Raw genomic sequence first — 24,284 nt, forward strand, 5'->3', positions numbered from 1 at the left:
TGCATGCAAGTGAACTCCCTAAAACTCGAGGTCAAGGATCAGATAACAAAGACAGACCGGGCCCTGGTATGTAGCACGCTGTGCCATCGCTTCAGGAGGTGGCTCACATACCGAAAATACCAGTGGATACACGGGACCCAAATCGATGGAAGTCCATCCACTAACAGGATAGGTTAAACCCTACTAACAGACATCTCAATAGAGATAGCTCAAGATGTTAATGTATGCAGCATAAAATCATGGCATATAAATCATGCAGTCACATAATACATGCATACTCAGTCAGGATATCTCGAACAGTACTTTCGTACCTCAAATACTAGGCGCGCTCTACCAGCTCAAGGTCTACGCCTATAATCCGCACTACACTGCCAAATGATACTAATATCATTAAAGTGCTCTAAAAGCCTTAACTAGGCTATTGCATACTCCTAAATATTTTTAGGAAGCAAAAGCTATACCTTCGTCCGTTGTTATCTCTTTGCTGTCGATTGCCTCAAAACTAGGCCACAGCTCCGCTACGACGCCTGGATCGCTATGCCACTTTCGGATTCCCAATGGGACACCTAGAATTCCGTAGATCTGAGTTAGAAGGCTAAGAAAACGAGAGAGAAGAGATGAAAGGTGTGCTCAAATGTGAGCCTCGGCACCCCTATTTATAGACCACGAACGGAACGTTCGTTCCTCAACGTTGCGTCCGTTCACCATCGTTGCTTCCGATGGAGCCAATGTCACATCAAGTACGTAAGCAGTGACGCATTTCTGATGGCACGAACGTTGCATCCGTTCCTAGAACGTTGCTTCCGTTCTGCCTGACCCTCCGGACCATTTCTGATCATTCTGGGTCTAATCCCGGGGCTCCGTTAATCCATTAGAAGTCTCCTTAATCATGTTTATTGGATTAAATAACAGTTAATCACTAAAACTGAGTTCGGGCTACTACACTATGTGTCCAACCCAATATCAGCGACCTGACACGAGCTCATTGTCCAACTAATGTTGGTGACTGACATGAATCTATGTGTCCAACCATCTACTGACAGGATAGGGTAAATATCCTACTACAGGATCGCATAAGGATATAGCTTAAGATGCTCATGTAATGCAACATAAAGTCATGACAGGTATATGCAGATAAATCATGTCATATAATCAAATAAACAATGCAACACATAATACATGCATACTCAGTAATGATATCTCGAACAGTATTTTCGTACCTCATATACTAAGGCAAGCTAGGCCAGCTCTAAGTCCAAGCCTACAGTCCGCACTACAATGCAAAGTATTCATGCATTATAATCTTATTCTAAAAGCCTTAAATAATCTATAGCATACTCCCTATTTACTATAAGGATCTAGAGCTATACTTGCGTCCGTTGTCAGCCCACTGATGACGACTGCCCCAGAACTTGGGCACCTCTCCCCCGCAACCCCGGAGCACCTTGCTCACTCTCAGACCAAGTCTAGGAAGGCTGGAAATACCCCAAAACACCTATAATACACTAAAGACCGAGAGAAATAGGTTGGAATTTGTGTGAAATTCTGATTCTTGGAGGGCCTATTTATAGGCGGAGATCGGACGCTCCGATAGAGATATCGGATGCTCTGATCCTTGCATGCGCAACACATCACTGTGTGCACAGTTCGGACGCTCCGATCCCTACTTCGGAGGCTCCGAACTACTGCGTGTCTGTTCAACCTTGACACCTCAACACTTGCATGGCCTAACTGAGATCGGACGCTTTGATCCTGGTTTGGACGGTCTGATCGTTCTGTAGCCTCCGATCCTTTATACATGCCTCCGAAGGGTTCGGGCCCTCCGATCCGAGTTCGGACGCTCCGAACTTCCCTTGGTCAAAATTTTGAAAATTGTTCAATTAATTCTAAATTAAGCCTTTAAACCTTTCTTAATCATTTTTACTCATTTAATCTTGTAAAATGGAGTCGGGCTACTACAAAACACCTTGTTGAGTACAGACATATATGGCAGATCTTCAACGTCTAGCGCGTTTCTAGGCTCCCCAGGTGCAATGGAGTCCAAAAGAGCAGGTCCTCTGCAATAGGAACAATACCCTGCTCAATCACGAGGTGTGGTGGCTGGGTTGTTGTCATATCTTGAGCAGTATCTTCCTTAAATCTCATCTCAATGCGAATATCGTGATAATCAAATTTCTTTTCTGCCATTGAATTTGCGAGAGTAAAAACAGAGAAGGTATTAGGGTAAGAGAAAAAATGAGAGCAGTAATATTTCAGAGAGATAGGGAAGGAAGGAAATAAGATATTCCAAGAAAGGAGAGATACTCAATATATAGCAAATTACTCCTTCTTTCCTAATCTCAATCGAACAAGAGAGAACCGAAAGATTCACAACAAAAGGCGAGACATGATTACAAAATGATTGATGTCAAAACATTAAAATATAAAATATCTGCAATGTAAACCACATGAATCCTTTCAAAAAAGGAAAAAGAAAATTACTCGAACAAAATATCAACATTACATGCATTTTAAAATCAACATTTAATTAAAATTGGCATTTAATTGAATTCAAAGAACAAGATGTCCGCAAAGTCTTTAAAATCTGCTCTTAAGTGATCACATCAGACTAGGGATGATTTCAAACTTTTCATTTCAGGAAAATAACAATCAATTCATTCCATGTCTTGAGAAAACTGGAAATTTGTTTTATTTACTTACACAATTTACTTAGGAACCCACCATATGAATGTTGCAAAATCTTGCGGCAGATCTAAGTGGACAATTGTGACAAAAGGCATCAGCCTATATAAACAAAAATTAAGAAATAATCATATCAAGGGGGACAAATCATAAAATATTTACATGAGAATACATACAAGGGCTATAGCGGCGCCGACGAATCCGAAGAAGAGAGCAATTTCATCTCGGTTTGATTGAAAGAGGGGAAATTGCGTCGGTTTTGGTGGGAATTGAAGGCCCCAGTGCAGCGTGAGTGGTGGAGGGGTGGAGGAAGGGGTTGGCCAGGCGCGGCGAAGCGGCGGTGGCAGAGGTTGTGAGAGCCATAGGTCTTGGCGACGGAGTTTACGTGATCTCCTCTATGGAAAACCGATCAGAATTGAAAAGTGAGCTGATTTTGACCTAAGATCCGAATATTGTATCGGGTCGGCCCATCTCACGGATCTCTCTGTATCCGTGAATCAATCTCACAGGAGTCTTACTTTAATTGCATTTTTTTTAAATAAAGGATTTTGTTTCTTAATCTTATGACTTGTAATCAAATTAGTTTTTTTGCATTTTAAATATATATACAAATTTTTCATAATTACGTTTTAATGATATCATCCTCAACCTCACATGGGACGGATTAGATACTAATTACTAATTTTGACTCGGGGTCACTTTGGTAATATAACTATTGACACGTGTCGTTCTACCTTCCTGCGGAAGAACCCAACACCTTTCCTGATATCCAACGCCACTCCCTATTCTACCTCCATTCACAAATCCGCTTCGGAATCCTTCATTTCGGTATGTATATCACCCTTTTTTTTCTTTTTTTCTTTTTTTCCAATTTTCATTTACGGGTTTGTTTCATTTTTGTCAAGCTATTGATTCTCGAAATTTGAATTTTTCTTCGATTAAGTTCTTCAGTGTAGGGGCATACATGATTTATTAATGTGCGGTGACGATTCTTTGATTACGAATTATTATACCGAAAAAGATGTGGAATTGGTTTTGAATTTATTTTTTAAGAATTTGTTTCCACGTTGATGTAGTTTTATTGCTCACTTTACTTCGAATACTTGTAGCTGTCCTGAATTAATGGGGGTTTCGAAATTTGTTGAATATTTCCGCGTTTTCTGCCCTGGGAAAAACTGGAGGAAAACAAGAATGCTGCTCTTCTTTAGGGTTAAAGAGATTTGGTTTTTATTTATGATGAAACGAAAGCATACATTCTTGCAAGAAGATATATTATACTCCCTATTTAATTGATGTGATTTTCTCTTCTTTTCTTGATTTTGGTTTGGTTCATTCATCGCACAGAATTATCAAGTTGATGAATTTCCTGCAATGGGCCCGGCTAAGTTTATGTGTGCTTGCTATTTTTAGTGATCCTGCATTCTGAGGTTGACTGAGATTTACATTCTTACCATTTATATTTAACTGAGATCTACCATTCATGATGTTGTATTCATTTTAATACTCAATTTTAATCGTAAAATGGTTGGAGTAATTAACACTACTTGGACATAACCCAGAAGTAATCTGAAGGATCCAGTAAGGGTAATTATCCTGGTATATTATTCACCGGGGTCAAATCATTTTACTTGGGCATGGTAGTTTTTTGTTGAAACCATGTCACTGACATATTTCCATGAGTGTTACTTAGACAGGCCAGTCATTATTAATCTGCTAATTCATGTTAATATCAGTGAATTTAGTGATATAGGACTTTTACAGAATCTATCCATTTTGTATCCACAATATTTCAGATATTTATTTGTTGAAATTTTCATTTTGGAAATGATTTCAATGTGATATTCTGACTTCCTTGTAGGTTGTCATAAAAATACTCCAAGTTTAGCATTTTCTTTGTTTTCTCCCAGTCATGGAGTTTATAATCTTTAGCATATAATCTAAAATTCTCGGGCCAACTTTGGGAAACTAAATTAATTTACTGACTTTCTCAAATAACCAGTGCTGCCCTGACTGATTAAGAAATAATGTGAATATGGAAGATATAGATTATAGTTTGCAAAATTGAACTTTATGCGAATTAGTGGAACAAGTTACTAAAAACTTGTATCTGGTTTTTGTGGATCTTTTAAATTGTCATTTACCCACAATAGCTCATTCCTGATTTTCTTACGTTATTTAGATTGCAAACCATCCATTGTTTTGAACTAGGTGTTATGGTGGCCACAATACCTTCTGTATTTTTTTTCCCCGAAATTCTTTGATGTTCGAGTAATAATTTGATCACTGCCCAACTACTCATCATCCTTAATTTTGCAGTATCTACTGAGCGCTCTGTTATTAAATTGTGCATACCAGCACAGAGCATAAAATAGTAATTAATTTAGACACCTTGTTCCTCTGATGATAACTATTTGAGCTGCTTTTTGCAGAAGCTAGTTAAGTATGGAGCTGAATGCCATTAAAGATTCATTTGAGAGGGTAGCAAAGAAGCAAAAGCTATCATGTTCGTTGTCCAAAGAGTTGATTGACCAAGTTGGTAACGAATTCGAGCATACATTATCGAGTATTCAGTCAGGTAAAGCGGCTGACATTCATCAGACATTAATTCTCACGAATCAGAAAGCCAAGGATGCAGTGGTTGGCTCAAACAATCAATCTGATGGAATGCAGCGAGAACTCAATATAAATATCACCAAGTTTCAGAAGCTTCTTGAGAAATCATTCAATCCTGACATATCAAAGGCATATAGAAATATTGATTTTGAACCGGGTATAGTTAATCAGATCATCATCGACCACTTCTACCGTGAAGGTCAATTTGATATCGTAGACTGCTTACTAAAAGAAGCCGGTGGAGACGAATCAATTTCCCTGAAGTTGCAATTTCAAGAAATGCACGAAATTCTGGAGGCCATGAAGTGTAGAAATTTTGAGCCTGCTCTGAACTGGGTGGCTGCAAACCGTGAGAAACTTGACGAATCTGGTTCTGATCTCGAGCTAAAACTTCGCAAGCTGCAGTTTGTAGACATCTTAGAGAATCAAGGCCGGGCGGACGCACTCAAATACGCCAGAAAGCACCTTGGTCCTCTAGCTTCTCGTCACATGACAGAGGTACAAAAGCTAATGGGTAGCCTACTGTGGGGAGCGAATCTCGAAAAATCTCCGTATGCTGATTTGGTCGCCCCAATCCATTTGGAAAAGCTGACTGGTGAGATTATGCAGGCGTTCTACAATTTTGCTGGACAATCCTTTCAGAACCCTCTGAAAGTTGCTTTGGCAGCTGGGTTAGAAGGGCTGCCTACACTCTTAAAATTGGTCAGATTAATGTCTCCAACAAAACAGGAGTGGCAAGATATGAAGCAGTTACCCGTAGAAGTCGAGTTGGGGGAAGAATTTCGATTTCATTCGGTCTTTGTGTGCCCCGTTAGTCGAGAGCAGGCTAGTGAAGAAAACCCTCCCATGATGTTGCCGTGTGGGCACGTACTATGCAAGCAGTCCATCCACAAACTCTCCAAAGGAAATTCTCGGAGTTTCAAGTGTCCGTACTGCCCTCTAGATGCTTCAGCAGCACAATGCAGGCAACTCTATTTCTGATATGGTAGGATCTTCAATTCTGTTCTTGTTTTGTAGATACTCTTTTCCCAAATATATGCCATACTTTTTAGCTCCAATAAAGATTTCTTCTCGATCTATGGTATCCCATCTTTGAAATTGTATGGTTGATCATCTGCCTATATATACCCTGCACCTAGGGTATTCTGGGGCAACATCGGAATTGGTCTAAAACCCGATGGTATGTTTTAGTACTCCATATAATAAAAATGTGAGCAATTTGGTTTACAAGAAGTAATAAACACCACCGGAGTTTCGATTTGCTCCGCTAGCTCCGAAAATATATATATATATAAATAAAATTGATGAAAAACCTTATCTTATGTATCTTATAACGTGTAACACGTCTTTGACATGATATATATTGAGCTTACATACAAAATTAAAAAAAGTGACACCTTAGTTGCGAAGTAAGATGAAGAAAATTTCAATCTTTATTAGTTGTCACACATACACATTTCCACTTGGCTCACCGACTTATTATTATTGTTATTATAAATCATAAAAAAATATATGTATCATAATAACGAAGTAACTTAGCCAACTCACCTACGTTTGCGACTTGTTTCTAGAGCTTTCTTTTCACACTCAGAACTCTATAAATATATCCCAGAAACCTTCCCTATCATACATACTACAACTAAAGTACTCCTTTTGTTTCCTCCTCCATAATAAACAAGAAAAGAAATTTATCTCCATCACGATTCATAGAAGCATTCGAATTCGATAGCGAAAATGAAGAGGAATAATCAACCAAAGTATGCTTATCAATACCCAAATCAAGGCTACTATCAGGGACCGCCGCAGTACGCGGCCGCGCCCCCGAGAAGGAAGATGGGATTTTTGCAAGGATGGTATGTATGTTCATTGATTTTTTCTAAAGTTTATTTTTAGATAATATGCATTTCTAGTAATGTAAACTCTGTTGATGGTTAGGGAAATATGTTACGTTTCTTGATGATTTGTTAAGAATGTTAATATTGTAACATTTATTTATTTATTAATTTGTTGATATTGCAGCCTGGCGGCATTATGTTGCTGTTGCTGCGTGGAGGAGTGCTGTGACATCTTAAGCGCTTGTTGAGGATCCATAAGACCAGCAGAATTTTTCTTATTTGTTGTTATATATATAAAAAAAAAATAGATAAATAAATAAATAAAACTACATTTCTTATGTAATTTTTTTTTCTTTTAGAATTGCTGATGTGTTTCTCAGTTTTGTTTGTATAATCGGTTTGTGATGTAAAGAGTTCAATAATAAAAATTTATAGTTCAATTTAGACCAAAGCACCCATATTGTCTATAAGTAAAGTAAAAATAATATCTTTGTACATCTTGCAAGTCGTGCACAAGTTTTCTGTTAATTTGTGAGATCATCTCATTAAATTCTTTTTAACATCCCTACTTATATAGCAGGCTTGAAATATATATAACTAAAAATTTATATAATTTTTAACAAATTCAATCAGGATTAGACCCACAGGTCTAAAATGAAACTGCATCAATCTCGAATTTGGCCAATACCGCCCCGTTGCCATCCAGATACCAATATCCTACCATTAATTAATTAATTAAATGAGCATCAACAAATTCAACATCCATAATAAACTTCTAATCACAGCCACACTTGTCTTCTCCATTATTAACCACCTGCAAAGTCCAATACAGAGGAACCATTGAGAAGTGATGTCGGGTGTTTCGTAGGCCGTTGCTTGTCTGTTATATTACAATCCAATTCTGAATCTTTCAACTTGATAGCCGTCTCCGTCGAGGACGGTCGCAGTAGTATGCCTGCCTAAGTTTGATTCAACTTGATAGACGTCTCCGTCTGAGGATGGCCACAAAAACTTGTGTCGTGCCATGTATGAAACCAATCTTCAGTAGCATAGCACACACCATGAATCAAGGTTTATGATATGTTAATTTGTGTACAACAATTGGCCATCGGGAATGCAGGTTAGTACTTGATGCATTAATTTTTCAAATAGTAAAGAAGAGCTGCAAAAACTCAGTTCCTGGGTAATTGAATCTCGAGTGCAAATATTATCCCAGTTGATATAAAATTCACAATATTGATTCAAGCTGCTTTAACTGAGGGTTGGGGTTTTCAGGCGCCAAATATTCATCTGGAATGAAATACGCGTCTGCCATAGCCTTTGCTTTGTCAAGCACTTCCAACGGCACGAACTTGAGAAGGCTGACAAGCAGAGAACAAATTCCACAAGAGCTTGTTAAAAACTTTGTTGCTAATAAATCATCTCATGTACTGATTGATTACCTATCCATTGCGTCGAGAGCAGCAACAATTTTCGATTTCATTGATTCAATTGGAGCCTTGGATTGATTTCTTGATGCTTGCAAAAGCAGAGAGTCGAGTTCTTCCAAGGCTCTACAGGAAGTAGAAATAAACTCACATTGTTTCAGATTTAAATGGAATTTTGACAAATGAAAACGATAAATCAATAGCGACTTCAGTTTTGATACGTAATAGTATCGCCCGAATCGGGGAGTGCACAGTCTAACAATCTGGTGCTCATTAGCAGGCTGGTTTATGCAAGTACAGGTGTTTGTGTTACTCTGCATCACAGCAGAACTACCACGACTAGGTAGCGAAAATAATACCTTAAACACTGATCAACCGCACTGAAAGCAGATTTGCCATTGCCGGCATCAGAAGCATATTCTGCTACCTGCAAAATGGGTAATCAATTATGACTATTACACACCATGGTGGAATCTATCTTGAAAATTCATGTTAAATCACATCCAAGGTAATTCTGGATTGTACTGCTCACAAAACCTTTTCTTGTACTACTTGAGAACTGCAACACTTAGTTTTGGATATTTTATTGGGGGTCGGAAAACATTGCATTGAGACATGGTTCATGATTCTTACTATCTGTGTTCTCTCAATATCACCTTCATTTATGAGCTGGAACGAGGCAGACACTAGAAGTTTCAAAGTGGGGTATAAAGTGACTGGAATTGGGTTCACTTTTGGCTGAGTTAGCTACTGCCAGCTTATATCAAGTAAAAAACCGGGATAGCCGTTGACGCCTGCACAAATTCGATGGTTCTATCTATATTGAAATTGGAGCTGGCACCAATACCAAGGGGTAAACTTGAATCAAGATTTATTCATCTTAGTAGTGTCCTCTGTTAAGACTAGCTGCTACATGGGCAGCAAAAGTGGAAGTTAATTTTGGATGGCACTTAATTATTGGAAATACACTCCACATAAGACAAAATAAAATAAACCGAGAAGCCCAAAATAAAGGATGTGTATCATTAATAAAGATAAACTGATTAAAGGCTAATAATACAAACACTGCGACTTACAGCTCGAATGTTAACACGGAAAGATGAAGCAGGGCCAGATCGTAAGAGACTCCGGCAATCGGCAAATTTAGGTTGATCAACGTCCAACGAATGCTCTACAGTGAAATCAGTATTTTACAAATATATCAATTCAAGATTGTAATATTTTCTATAAATCAGTGGGCACAGAATCATTTAACTTAGTTTCCAAGCATCAGAAATAATCCATGATCTAGATAACCACGGCCTGCCATTATATATTCTGGAAAATCAAGTAGTAAGCCAGGAATAAGCAGATGGACTATAAATCCGCTCATGAATGTTGTTCTGATTTATTATGGATTCTAGTTTATAAAATAATTGCATTCTTGAGAAAAGCGTAGTTAGCTTACGTATTTGAATAGGCATGTTCTGGAGTCAAAGAATTCCAACAGAAGTGAACTCCAAAAGAAACTACTGATTGGCAAATTCTCAGTGGAAGCAGGTAATATGGAAAAGCTGGAAACAAATAGCTAATGGTACAGGCTGAAGCACTGTTTCAGAATTTAGGGCATCACAAAAAGGGATGAGGAACTCATTTATCTCTCACAAGAAAGACATCAATGTCTCGTTGGGGAACTCATTTATCTCTCACATAACGGCCCAGACCTTGCTTTTGTAGCAAGTTTAGTAACATCAAAATATGCACTCACCGTGTCAATATCATCATCAAAGGACAAATAGAGGATCGCAGCCTCAATATTGAATAAATTCCTACTCCTAACCAACTAGTTGATTTATCACAAAAGATGTTACGCCCCAGGCCCATACAGGCACAAGCGCGACGACACAATGGGTCTCTATAGCAACTGTTTCATATCCATCACAGTCTAACCCAACAACCCACTAGCGCGGAGCATCTAGAGATGGATCCTACAGGTTCAAGAGGTGGCTCCTGAATATAACAGTATGCCCCGTAGGTTCAAGATGTGAGTCTCATACACTCAGCACTTTCTCTACATAAGACATATCTACCGGTGTTCTTGTAGATGACCGTCTCTAATACTATACTGTCGCGCCCCGAGCTCGGGCCCATGCAAGAGCGACTACACAATTGCCCATATAGCAACTACTTTGTGTCCGTCATTTCTTTACAAAAATCGTTAACCCAACTTGCAATAGGAGTCATCGTAAACCATTATAAACAATTTAAACTTTCATAGCCCATTAGAAAAAACTCATGAATTTCTCATTGGCGAAATTGGTCTCATGAATCTAAGGTCAAGCTTGAGGGTCAGTGTGGATTATGGTAATAGTCTTTTATTTGATAGGATATTATATATTTGCGAGTTTGTAGGATAATATTCTCTATCCCGTCATTGCTTAATCGTGATATACCCTTTGTTACTATAAAAAGTTGTGCAGTAGCAACAAGGGAAAGGGACTGACAGAAAATAAAATAAATGCAGCAGTAGAACAAGCAACAGAATGATAAAAGACCAAAAATCCCAAATATTAAGCTCAACTCCAATGGACTACAATCTGACCCATAACCATACATACTCCAGAATTATTCAGAAAGGCAAAGAAAATGGTAGTGAGAAAACTTCTGTTACACATTGATTCGTATCCCATTTGTAACTTATCGAGCATGTTCTACCCAGGCCAAATCAGCAATTATTGCATAAAGAAGTGAAGAACCATCACCTAATTCCTTCATCTGTAGCCCAGTCAACAAAACAGCTGGTATGTAAGTCTCTAGAGGATCAAGCTTTTTCCTGGATAGAAGTTGGCCAAAACAGAGATCATACATATCAACAAAGCTATTTATCAAGTAACAGCCAGCACTAGACTGGAACTTCAGCTAAAGCATGGCTTGCCAAGAATTATGCCCACAAGTATTATAAGGTGCCATTTACAATAATAAGTTAAAACAACTAAATCCCCAAGAATCACACTGAGAGAGAAGTAGATTAATTAAAAATCCTTACTTTTTGACGTATTTGTCCAAAATGCTGACCCCCACAGCATCTGCAACTTCCCCAATCACCACAATTAGACAAAACAAATGAAAACAAGAAATGGGAGTGATGGTTTCACCACAATTCAAGAAAACAGGCATCAATCGGTGTCACATACCATTGGGCAGAGAGAAGAAGTTGAGGAAAAGAAGAGACAAGGAGACCAATCGTCTGCTGTGCGGCGCGAAGAAAGAGCAAACAGCGGCGGGGCGTCTGTGGTTGAAGGTGAAGCTGGAGAGCTGTGAATGCGAACAAGGGAGAAGGGAAGCGCTACACGCAAAAGCCATCACTCTATCCAATCCATTTTCTAAGTTTTGCGAGTGTTTTAAAGTAACGTGTGGAGTGGGAGACTTGTCTTTCTCCATATATATTTTTTCTTGAGAATAAACTTTCATTAAATTTAAAGATTTATTTAAAAAAAAAAACTTTCATTAGATTTATTTGTACTTGGATAAAATAATAATGCTTAATATTATCTTTTGTTTTTTTAGAATTTGAGTGCAGTGTTGAATAAGGTAAAGGTAAGAAATCAATTGACGTCGTATATTAGAATCTTATTTTTATATTTCTTTGAAATAAAGTGACGGACTCCTTGACTCAAATCTTTCGTTTTTATTTTTATTTTTAAATTAAGGAGTAGGAAATCTGTAAAGTTTTAATTTTGAATTTTTTACGTAATTATTTAAAACAATTTTTTTAAATATATATGCATGTATAAAAACGGTGGTGCAAAATAATGCTTGGGCTCGTTAACCCCAACTCCTTCATTTTATTTTTATTTTTATATATTTTAAAAATTAACAAGTCGGTAACCTTAAGCTAGCAATTGGGATCCTTAGATTGAATTTTTATTTTAATATATTTTATTTGCGTAGGTCTATTGTTAGACGGTCTCACACATCTTTATCCATGAGAGATGGGTCAACTCGATGGGTCAACTTACTCATATTTAATAAATAGTTATACTTTTGGCACAAAAAAATAATATTTTTTAATAATTGACTCAAATAAAGGATTCATCTCACGAAATTGATCTGTGAAACGGTCTCACAAGAGTTCTTGTGAATTTATTTATCTTGTGCTTAATGTATTATAAAACCAAAAATTATATTATATGTTTTTTTAAACAATATTTTGGCAAAATAGATTATCATATAATAAGAATAATAAAAAAAATTCTATTTTAGATTTTCTATTTTATTATCGTTAGTTTTTTTTTGAGTACTATTATCGTTAGTTATATATATATATATATATATATATATATACAATTTTGCTATCCTGCCCACTCACCGTGCCCACTTAATGTGCCCACCATGAGGTGGCACTCAACTATTGGATGTGATGAATTGTGCGTCCAATAGTTGAGTGTCACCTCATGGTGGGCACATTAGGTGGGCACGGTGGGTGGGCAGGATAGCAAAACTCTATATATATATATATTATATAAAATTTGAGAGAATGATAATAACTATATTTGGTATGTTGATGTATCAAATTTCAAATTTAAAAACTGTAAATTTATGGTTTCCTCTTTGGAGAACGTAGACAATATTGTATCATTCATTTTACTGTTATATTTATAAAAATAATAAAATCGTATCATTTATTTTATGTACACGCATCGCTTGTACACTGTGACTAGTATATATATAATAATCGATCATGCATGTATCAATTTAATCTTTATAATATTAAACTATGATATTGTTTTCAGATAAAGTCAAAAATAAGTACACTCATAGATGACGCACTCACCGCCAACCTCCGCACTTGAATGATAAATAAGTAAACTAAATATCAGAAAATTATAAGCAGCAGTCGATTCATACAAATCCAAGCCAACAGGCTCACCAGGAGAAGACAAATAATCAAAATTTATGTCCCCAAACAGAACAATGATGCCAAATCTCTCTTTCAGAAACTCGGGCTTCATCTGTGAATCCCAATTCCCAGGAAGTATCGCGTTTATCTCCGTATCGAAGCCTGAAAATGAATCCAAGAAATACCAAGAACACAGCTTTCTCCACCACCAAAATACCATTTTATTACTGCTCTCGTTTTTTCAGAGCAAGAAACACGTCGCCGAGTTGGGATTCGCAGGAAGCATGACCATCTGGTTCCAAAGCTTTAAGAAAACTAGAGGACAGATTACAAGTAGTTAGAATCTGGAATACTTTGCCACAGAATCTTCGCACCTCAGCTCGTCTTGACTGCTTTTCGGGCATGTTGGTTGCCATATGCTCGATCAAACTGCAGAGTTTTGGAAGATGGCTTTTCAGCATCTTTTTTGCCAATTGTGCTCCATTTTCATCAGTATTGGTAGAATGGAGTGACTTCAATATCTCGGACACCAAATCCAGGGCTTCAACTTGCCTAAATTGTGATTTGGCTCTACCGCATCTCTCCAAAAGGAACCCAAACAGGTGTCGACCAATCCACGGTCGTCTTTTAAATATTTCTTTCAGAAAGTCCGGCTTCATTTGTGATTTTTTGCTATCAAAGTAGGTCACTAGAGCATTCTTAAATATGTCACAAACCTTTTGCAGTTCAGACTCAGAGAAGTTTCTGGCATCAATGATTTTTAGGATCCAAAATGTCGAACTTTGAGCAAGCGAATTGATCATTTTGTGCCGATTCCAGGAAGCGGATTGCTTCTTCTTTGATGGGTTCAAAGCAGATTTTTTTCTCTTGAAAGGCTTTGCTGCCAACTTCAGGTACTTCTCCAAAAGTGATTCGAGCACTGCAAGCTGCACTGTCTCACCTCTAGGATAGTCCTTAGCTTTAAAAATTTTCTTTTGTATAATCCCCCAAATGCGCTGACCAAGCTGCTCGCTACCTTCTGTTGTTTGTGGATTAATAAATGCTTGAGCCAGGTTTGAGAAGATTTTCAATACCTCTGTTTTACCTGTGGCATATTAGATTAGGACGTCAATATCTTTACGCCATGACCATTGATGTGAGACAAGATACAGGGTTAAAAAAAAAGGCAGCTTTTCAGGATAAATTAAGAGTAAAAACAAAGAGAAATCGACCAAACTCAAATAGTTATGTCTGTATGATCGAATCACTTATCAATGAATATAAAATAAATAGAAAGATGACTTAGCAAGAACAATGGTAAGGCCATACCACGCATACACAAAGGTTTAACGAAGATGTATAATTAAGCTTGCCTGGATTTTCGTGCAGATAAATCTCCATCAAAGACAGAACTCTAAGTTTAAAGAGCACCAGCTGAGAATGGGCCGTTTCACCTCCAGCTTGGTTTTTCCGTTCCTTAAATATTCTTGCAAGATAAGTATCCATTCGAAACATTGCATCGTCGTCCATCCCATCGTCAGAATCATCATCAGAAGCCTCGGTAAGTTCAGTGGGAATGTTCTCAGTTCCAACCACTGCCTCAGAATCATCGGTCTGCTCATCAGTGTCTACAGTTTCAGCTGTCTCGGCTTCATCCGATTCCATTGCATCTTCAACACCAAGAAGTTCTTCATCCGAGTCATCATCACCATCATCATCACCACCATCCGTATTCTGATGTCTAGCAGGTTTTAAATCCTTTTTGATGACCCTTAACATCCTCAGTAACCCATCATCAGTGACCTCGTTAGAAAAATATTTGAAAACCTGTAAAGCGAAAATTAATGATTATTTCAAAAATAACAAAAGAAACAAGACTAGGTCGAATAGTTTTGTGCCAATTTATTCACATCCAAGCAACAGAAAAAACTAAAGCATCATATACCAATAATTCTGCATGCAGTCATACACTCGCACAGCCTAGAGGAATGAAAATATTTAAAGATAGGTCTGCAAAGAGCTCATTTCTCAGAAAAGCTCAGGTCTATGTGCTCCTTGTACACGGAATTAAATGATTATTCAAGGAATATGATAGGCATAATTATAAGGCAATGATGTTACTCTTCACCATGTCGATCACTTCTCTTAAGCCAACTTCACGTGTAGTCTACGAGCTATCATTAAAGAAACACCCGATGGTCAAGCAATTCGTTATCATATCAATTATTTTATCTTTTACCACAGATGCTACAACTATACGAAAACTCTCATAGCACAAATTTATTGATAGCAAAACCCGATGGAGCATCATTGAAGTTCGCCTGAAGTGCATTCCATGACAACTATTAGTAATCAGCATCTGTGCTTGAATAATAATAATAATATAAATGAGCTAAAAAGTGTTTGGGATACAAAAACAACTGCAAGTAGACAGGGAGTGGAACATACAGACAATATGACAGTATTAATTAAAAAAATAGATAAATTCACTGTATAATACATTAATACTGTCCACCTAAAAGAACATCGAAACAGTATCTCATGTACCACGAGAAATAGTCCAATAGCTTCCGAGAAAATTAAAGTTAAGGGGAAATACGAGCATAACTTGAAACATTTGTCAGCAGACATGGTTTCTGCTGCTGCTACTCACCTGTTCAATAGCAGACCGCAAAGGAGCTGATGACTGTGGCAATAGAGAAAGCATTGTATCAACAACAACATCCATTAACTCGGGATCATTATCCCCATCCAACTCGTCCTCACTGGAGGACCCTAAAAGATCCGAAGAGCCAAAAGCTTTCTTACAACATACAAGAAGTTCAGTGGCCGCTTCGAAGAATTCCCCAGGATGAAGTAGGATCTGAAGCAGCAGTTGGATAAGCAAATATCTGAGAGCATGCAATTTATTTGCATCCATGCCAAGACCACAATTTCGCTCCTGCAACAGTGGAACACATACAGAACCAAGAATGTCATTGAATAGAGTCACCAATCTATTCAAACATCATGTGAACAATCAAAATGATGATTCAACAGAATAAAAACCACTGCAGTGGAGTTCTGGGAAAGTGTTCAAAAAATTCCATTTATGGGCCATATATAAAACAGATAAAGAGAAGAGAGTTTGATAAGTTGGAAAAAACCAAATCACACAACCCAAAAGAAGAAAAATATAAAGTTAATGGAAAGAGAAAATTGCAAATCCCGATCACAATATTACAAAATCTACAGGTCCGAGTAAAAATAAATGTTGAAATGGAGCCATCTTCTTGACATGCTATATCATGTGAAGCAATATAAATTATTAGGGGGACAGTGTACCTGTCTTGATAGTTCGCTTTCCATGGCCTGCAGTTTTTTGAAAGCTTTTTCATCGTCAATATTCATGACCCTTGACAGAGAAACTGAAGGAATGTTGCATAGTATACTAAGAAACCGCATAAAGTAAGATCCAAGATCATTTGCATCAGTACCACTAGCCACGGAATGAGGCCCGTCCCCTTTCTGAGCATTTGAGAGCAAAAGTTGTACCTGCTCCACACACATCTGACTCAAAGTATTAGGAATTGCTGATGCAGGCCACCTAAATTTTTCTTGTAGCTCAAACGATGTCACTTCAGTACCAAGTGATGATGAAAATAGACCCTGAACAGCCAAAAATTTCAGTACTTCCTTTTGTACACGGAACTTCGCATTTTGATCTAGCTTCAAGTGCTTTGAAACACTAGGAAGGGACTCCAGAATCCAACTTTTCAGAAATTCAGAAGTTCCTAGTGTCCCTACAGCATCCTTATCTTCGATGGAACCTATCTCCGAATTGTCGTCAGTTGTTTGGCTCTGATCTGAAGGTTCATCTGAAGAGTTACCTTCATCCAGAAACATGGTTATCAAATTCTGAATAAACAGAACACAGCCAGACTCAGTTTTGAAATCTGCCATCAAATCTTTCACTGTCTTCAACTTGGTAACACAATCAAATTTCCCATTGCTGTGCTTTTGCAGAGCCAAAATAACCTCAGCTCTCTTGACATCATCATTCATGACAAATTCTGATAGTTCTTTGAGAAAATGATGAGCAACTTTATAAAGCCAAGAATCTTTTGCCATAAGTATATCCATTATACATTGGACAACTTTGTAGGACAACACCACACAGACACAATACGCAGGAATTTTTGGAAGTAGAAGCAGTACTACATCTAAGGCCAACTTCTTGCGATCATGAGATGAGGATAAAAGTGAACCTTCGATAATCACTTCACAGAAACACTGAAGATCCCTTTTTACATCTTCTTCCGCAGAGCTACCCCGGCGACTTCTTTTGTGCTTCTTGACAGTATTCAAACCTGATGCTGAATCTATATCAAAAGCATCAGGTATAAGAATACTTGTCAAAACAGCCCAGACACTATGCACCCTTGGCTGACAGAAGGAAGATTCCTACAATGTGTTATGGCTAACATATTAACATATACTCCAATAGCCTCGGAGGCATGCAAATTATAAATAAATGAATATGAACACCACCTTTAGGCAGATGGAAATATTAGACAGATGGTCCGCAGCAAAAAACGCACTTTTACTGTAGGGAGAAGGCAGGAGTTTTCCAAATTTACCATCAACATTGACTTTTTCTTGAATTTTAAGAGCTAGGTTCAGGGCATCTGGATTTCCGGTTTCAGTTGCTCCATCAAACCACTCCTGAATTCCTGGCGCTTCAAGAACATGATTCAACAGTGCCTCAACGGGTAACTAAACAACATGATAAACAAATGATTAGGAGGAAATTTTATGCAAACCTGTCATTGATTAAATTTTAGAATTAAAAGGCAATGAGTCGGAATTCGACTGTAGCATGTCTAACAAGGAAGAATACATTTTAAGGTTTAATTTCATGAGACATACCACGAGCCACCATATTACAGAAACCAGTAGAATTGAATATCAAGAACAAGACTGCTCCTCGTAGTTATAAATTGATGACGTACCTTCCCAACCATCTCCGATATAACTGCAACGGCAGACTCTTGTAAATACTGTTTCTTAGAAGCAAGGGCAATAACACAACTAGTAAATTCTTTGATGTGTGGAGTATTATCATTCAAAATCCATTCTTCAGTAAGTTTTCCTGATCTTGCAAGAGCCCCATATGCAAACAAACGACCCAACAGACAGTCTCTAGCTTCCTACAAAACCAGATGAAATTTACATGAAGAAATCAAATCTGAATTACCAAATTAATGGCATTAACCTACCTGCCCCTTCATGGATGAGGTGACCTCCAACAAGTTAATTATTAGCTTTAACAATGACTCCAATTTAATGCAAGGAACTGTGCCAAGTAAAATTGTGAGGCCTAACGCAAATCCTTGTCTTGCACACTGCAAAGGGATAAAGTAAACACATGTAGTTAAACAAACGGCATAGGTTATGCAGAAACTTTCTCAGGAGATAGATTATATGGTTCTTCCCTCGCTTTCAAACATAATACACATATCAGAAATAATATAGCCCATGTCTAAAATACAGAGGCACAACCACAGTGGGCGAGAAGTGCGCACTTCACTTCTACATTTTTCTATTACTTTACACTTTTTAATGCAAATCTAGGATTTCCCTCATTTTAATTAACTTCAATTTTGTTCATCCTACACAAAGATTGTGGCTTTGCTATTGTTAAAAAGGGTAACTATTAATAAAACACTATGAGAAACATATGAAAAGACAACCAACCTCTCTTGATGAGGATACCCCTCGAATGAGCCTACGGACAGCATACCTCAGCGAAGGGGCACAGTTATTCAAGCCATCATCCTTCTCCGCTTCCAGTTTTGACTTATCCTCTACCTCATCCTTATTCTCTAACTTATCGTACGCATTCTGAATTTCTCTCAACTCTGTAACCAACACCTTGGAAGCAGCTTCCCGGATGCTTGCATCGGCAGCTGCCAAATCGGTAAATACCCCAATGTGGAACTCGGGCAATAGCCTGCCGCTGCTACTACTGGTTCTATTATTCTCAAAGCTTTGATTATTTGATTCTAAGTTCATTGTTTTAGAAGCAAAATCGCCTTTCTTCTTCTCGAGCCTGTGCCTTTCCTTGTGCAAAAATTTCTTCTTCTTTTTGTTTTCCATCGAATTCATAGAAGGTATGTGAGTTTCCGAGGAGGTTGATGCAACATTAGCTTCATCCTGACCATGGTTTTCAACACCTTCACTTTCCTTATTTCCTATCTTGACTCTCTTCTTTAATGGTTCTGTACTGGGATTCTCAGTTCCTGAGTTTAGTTTCTGCTCAGAAGCTAATTTCATTCCAGATTCTTCTGTGGAACTAGATTCTCTCTTTTTGCTACCCATTCTCGCCAATCACAACTGCAATAATCTGTAGATATTCGGTAGTGGAGGCCTGGCGGCGTTTCTGATCAGTGGAATCAAAGTGAAGATGTGGGAAAAACGTCAGACGCGGCAGCGCCGCCGGCGGTAGAAAATACGTAGAGGAGAGGCGCAGCCAAGTACAGAGGTGTTGGGAAGGTTGGCGGCCGAGGGTTTAGGGCCAAAGGGATGAACTTATATTATATGCTGTTCAGAACCAATATTATAATATTATTTAATGATAATAAAAATAATAATTAATAAAAAAAATATTAAATATATAAGGACATCCACAATGGTAACACCCCTATCACCATTCTTTTGTGGTCCCCACTCTTCCGCATCAAAAACCAAAAATCTCATTCAAATCTCCACTATAACAAAAAAACTCAAACAACTTTTTTATGGATCTCACACTCAATTCAAATATATCAACAATCAATTTATTTTACATATTTATATATACATAATTTATATAAATAGTTTAATTTTATTAATGAACTTGTGAATTTTTTTATAGTTAAAGAAAATAAATATATCTTTTTATAAATATTTAATAATTTAATTAATAAAAAAATAAATATAATTTAAATTCAATTTCAAAATTTTGTAACTTACATACAGATTTTTATGTTAAAAAAATAACTAGCAATTTATTTTATATATTTATTTATTACAAATAGTTCATAATATTCCATATATGATAGTGAAAATATTCAACATTAATTAATAATTAAAATTTAGATTACATAATGCTTCAGTAGAGAATAAGAGATACATAAATTAGTTACAATAATTAAAAATAACTAAAATATATCTACTCTATTCCATGCTTCCTTTTAAGTTTTGCGCATATTTTGAGATGTATGTTAAGTTGTTCCGGTGTCATGTCATTAATATCTTTCATAAGGATTTCATAATCCTTATGAGGTGTCTCAGTCTCTCGAGTCGCCACTTCATTTTTTTGAAGTTCTATTTTCTCCATGTGAAGTTCTTTCAACTTTTGCCACCTAAGGTCCATTTTCTCTTCCCATTTTTCGGCATTTACAGCTTTCATTTTGCCCTTCCTTTTTGCAGCTTTCTGTCCCATTGGACGAAGACGAACTTCACAGTCATCTACGTCAACGCTCGTATCCGGATTGGATGAGGTTGTATGTCCCTCCGACTCAGAGGTTCGAGCCTTCTTATTAGAATGACGATGTTGTGGAGCATATTTTTCACACTCTCTAAGAATTCTCCATACATGTTCATATTTGAAAGGCTTACTGTTATGATTTGTCTTTCAAATTTCATGAGCTTTGACAAGTACATCCTCATCGCTCCATCCGTTCGGACGATTATTGTATAAATTATTGTATACACTAGAAAACTCATTCACTAAAGGATGAAATAAATAGAAATGTGATTTTACCTTCTTTCAGTCTCTCTCCTTAGATCCGGTAGCGCGATGTTTGTTGTAGTAGTTTGTAATTCGTTTCCAGAATGCATGATCTTTCTGGTCATTACCGATAATTTGGTCGGTGCTAATAGTGACCCATGACCTTGCAAGGAGCTTGTCTTCATCAACTGACCAAGGTGCTCATTTTCCATCCATTTCATGTTCTTTATCGAAAACAATGTTGTCGAGTCCTAGTTGTGTTGAAAAAGTAGGAAATTGAGAACCTGGAATCGAGGATGGTGTTGCGGGTTCTTTGTATGCATTTGTATTCCTTGATTCATTCGAAGGTATGACCGGTGGTTGTTGTGGAGAAAATGAATAAGTAGGGGCTAACATTGCAAATTGACTACACATGGCTTGCCAATATTCAGGTGGACACGCATAAAATGGAGCTTGAGGGCGAACATTGCTCGGAAAAGTAGGCAAACTTTTAGAACTTTGAAAATTAAGTGGATATTGTGAAATATTTTGAATATTGTGAGGGTATTGTGATGGAGCAATAAATTGGCTATTAGGACGACTCTGATAATTTTCTGATGTATTTTTTTCGGCATCAGAAATCACAGAGTTTTCGAAAGACCCAAAAAAATTTGCATCCATTTCCGATAAATTGATGGAGTGATTCTAGTGATTTTGTGTGTTACAGAATTGTATGACAATGTTCTGTGTATTTATAGGAAAATTTTATCGACAGATCAATTTTATATATTTTTTAACTATACATGCAGATAATAAAAACAAAGAAACAAAATGTAGCACATGTGTCTGCATAACGTATATATATAATATTAAATAATATAAAATATATTATCTCAAAAAAAAAAGTCACGGACACAATAATTGACACAAAAAAAGACAAAAACAAAAAAAAAAAGAAAGAAACGGTGGGAAAGTGTATGTGCAATATATAATATATAATAACATATATTTAACGTTAATAATAATAATTAAAATTTCGTTTACATAATATACCAATAGATACTACGACATGTGAAAATTAAAGAAATATTAAAAACAACCAAAACATACATAATATATGCTTGTTTTACGGATCGATATCGTGGTGTGCCCAGATATGCTCAACCAAGTCCGCTCGAAGTTGATCATGCACTTGGCTATCACGTAACTCGCTATTTCTTCGAAGGTATTCTTAAAATTCTTGGGTAGATCCTTGAAATATCTGTGCTGGTGGATTTCTTCATCGTCTAACCAATTGAGTGTTGCATCTCCTTCATCTTCAATAATCATATTGTGCAATATAATGCATGTATATATTATATCTCTCAAGTTATTCTTGTAACAAAATCGTCCCGAACCTCTGATCATTGCCCAACGAGATTGGAGCACTCCAAATGCTCGTTCACCATCTTTTCTTGCAGATTCCTGTCTTTCTTTGAACATCTTTCTTTTGGGATCCTCAAGACATGGAAAACTCTTAACAAAAGTTGTCCATTCGGGATAAATCCCATCGGTTAGATAGTATCCTTTTGTATATTGTGACCCATTCACCATGAAATTTACATGTGGTGCATTTCCCTGTAAGACAGTATTGAACAAAGGTGATTCGTTAAGCATATTGATATCATTACGCGAACCTGCGATTCCAAAAAATGCATGTCATATTCACAAGTCCGCCGATGCAACTGCTTCAAGCACAATTGTTGGAATGCCATGATCGCCTCGAGTAAACTGGTCTTTCCATGCCACTGGACAATTTCTCCATTCCCAATGCATACAATCAAGACTACCCAACATTCCAGGGAAACCATGTCTTTATTCGTGCATTTCAAGCAAACGTTGGATATCACTATTGTTGGGTCTTCTCAAATATGTGTCCCCAAATACTTCAATCACATATCGACAGAAGTTGAACAAACATTCTATGGCAGTTGTTTCGGCAACCCGTAGATACTCATCATAATGATCGGCAGGGGCTCCATAGGCCAATTGACGGATAGCTGTGGTACATTTTTGAAGTGGCGACAAACCTTTTATTCCCGTTGCATCTCTCCTCAATTGAAAATATTCTGAATGATTTTGCAAAGCATTGACTATGCGAAGAAATAATTCTCTTCGCATACGGAATCGGCGTCGAAATATATCATCGGGATATACTGGCTCATCAGAGAAGTAATCATGGAAGAGGCGATCGTGTCCGCTTTCACGTTCTCGGTTGAAATACCTTCTCCTTTGTGTTCCACTGGAAGAACTTTCATGTAGCTGAAGCATCATTTCTTCATGCTCGAGTAGCATCAATGTCATTTGATCTAATTCATCTTTCTCATTTACTTGTAATTCATTTTTCCAGAAACTATGCAAAATAGATCTCCTAGAGAAATTTGGATTTTGAGACATTCTAAATAAATATAAATAAAAAAAAGAATTATAAGATAAGTGAGAATTAGAAGACTTCATGTGTATTTATAGGAAATACTTCAACGGCTAATTTAATTAAAATATTATAAAAAATTAACAAAAATTCAACAATAAAAACAAAAAAACAACGGTCTAAAAATTTTTAAAAAAAAAAGACAAGACAAACAAACAAATAAATAAATATATGTATATGTATATACATATTAACGGTAATAATATATATTATTAAATAATTAATAAAAAAAGTAAAATGCAAAGGGCGCTCTGAACAGTCAGAGCGCCCTTTGTCTGACGCTTTTTCAATTGCTCCATGTGGGATAGTGGGAGCTCGAAAGAGCTCCAACTGTGGATGTCCTAAGCTTTAAAACGTTTTTTTTATATAAACCTTTTTTTACGAATTAAATATATTTTAAAAATTGTTTTAAGTATGATATGTATTTGGACAACTATTTTATCAAAACTTTTTTAAGGTTTTTTTTTTGTTGTATTGAGTAAAACATTTTTTTTAATTACAAAGAGGAGAGGAGGACTCGAACTCGAATTTCTGTCAATTGGCGAACATCTGAGGGCTACAAGCCCAATAACAAGTTTTTAAAGTTGAAAGAGTGTTTGAATAACTATTTTAAAAAATCTATAGTTAAAAATAATTAAGAAAGTTTTTGGATAGTTATTCTATAAAA

At 36.9% G+C, this 24,284-nt stretch overlaps 3 protein-coding genes across 7 annotated transcripts; 1 reads left to right on the plus strand and 2 right to left on the minus strand.

Annotated features, from left to right (window-relative positions):
• The first annotated feature begins 3,436 nt into the window (after positions 1–3,436).
• On the plus strand, positions 3,437–7,581 carry LOC140863167 (protein RMD5 homolog). 2 transcript variants are annotated; one of them, XM_073266378.1, is made up of 3 exons: positions 3,437–3,510; positions 5,112–7,148; positions 7,315–7,581. In XM_073266378.1, the coding sequence occupies exon 2, from the start codon at positions 5,125–5,127 to the stop codon at positions 6,274–6,276; it is 1,152 nt and encodes a 383-aa protein (XP_073122479.1). In that variant the 5' UTR covers positions 3,437–3,510; positions 5,112–5,124; the 3' UTR covers positions 6,277–7,148; positions 7,315–7,581. The 2 variants fall into 2 exon arrangements, with proteins under 2 accessions (XP_073122479.1, XP_073122478.1); XM_073266377.1 differs by lacking the exon at positions 3,437–3,510 and having other exon boundaries at positions 4,405–7,148.
• Positions 7,582–7,720: 139 nt separating this feature from the next.
• Positions 7,721–11,932, minus strand: LOC140864083 (uncharacterized). Of its 4 annotated transcripts, none has more exons than XM_073267996.1 (7): positions 11,731–11,932; positions 11,583–11,622; positions 11,299–11,369; positions 9,634–9,728; positions 8,917–8,984; positions 8,573–8,683; positions 7,721–8,491 (listed from the first exon to the last, which is right to left on the minus strand). In XM_073267996.1, exons 1-7 carry the CDS (start codon positions 11,897–11,899, stop codon positions 8,359–8,361), a joined length of 687 nt encoding a protein of 228 aa, XP_073124097.1. In that variant the 5' UTR covers positions 11,900–11,932; the 3' UTR covers positions 7,721–8,358. The 4 variants fall into 4 exon arrangements, with proteins under 4 accessions (XP_073124097.1, XP_073124095.1, XP_073124096.1 ...); XM_073267994.1 differs by having other exon boundaries at positions 11,293–11,369; XM_073267995.1 differs by having other exon boundaries at positions 11,583–11,628.
• Positions 11,933–13,390: 1,458 nt separating this feature from the next.
• LOC140863464 (uncharacterized) lies at positions 13,391–19,971 on the minus strand. Its single transcript, XM_073266916.1, has 8 exons — positions 19,152–19,971; positions 18,674–18,799; positions 18,407–18,604; positions 17,946–18,170; positions 16,740–17,858; positions 16,069–16,356; positions 14,789–15,242; positions 13,391–14,520 (listed from the first exon to the last, which is right to left on the minus strand). The coding sequence occupies exons 1-8, from the start codon at positions 19,773–19,775 to the stop codon at positions 13,661–13,663; spliced, it is 3,894 nt and encodes a 1,297-aa protein (XP_073123017.1). The 5' UTR covers positions 19,776–19,971; the 3' UTR covers positions 13,391–13,660.
• Between the last annotated feature and the right edge of the window lie 4,313 nt (positions 19,972–24,284).

Source organism: Henckelia pumila, chromosome 4 (assembly GCF_033568475.1).
Source record: "Henckelia pumila isolate YLH828 chromosome 4, ASM3356847v2, whole genome shotgun sequence".
NCBI classification, from domain to species: domain Eukaryota; kingdom Viridiplantae; phylum Streptophyta; class Magnoliopsida; order Lamiales; family Gesneriaceae; genus Henckelia; species Henckelia pumila.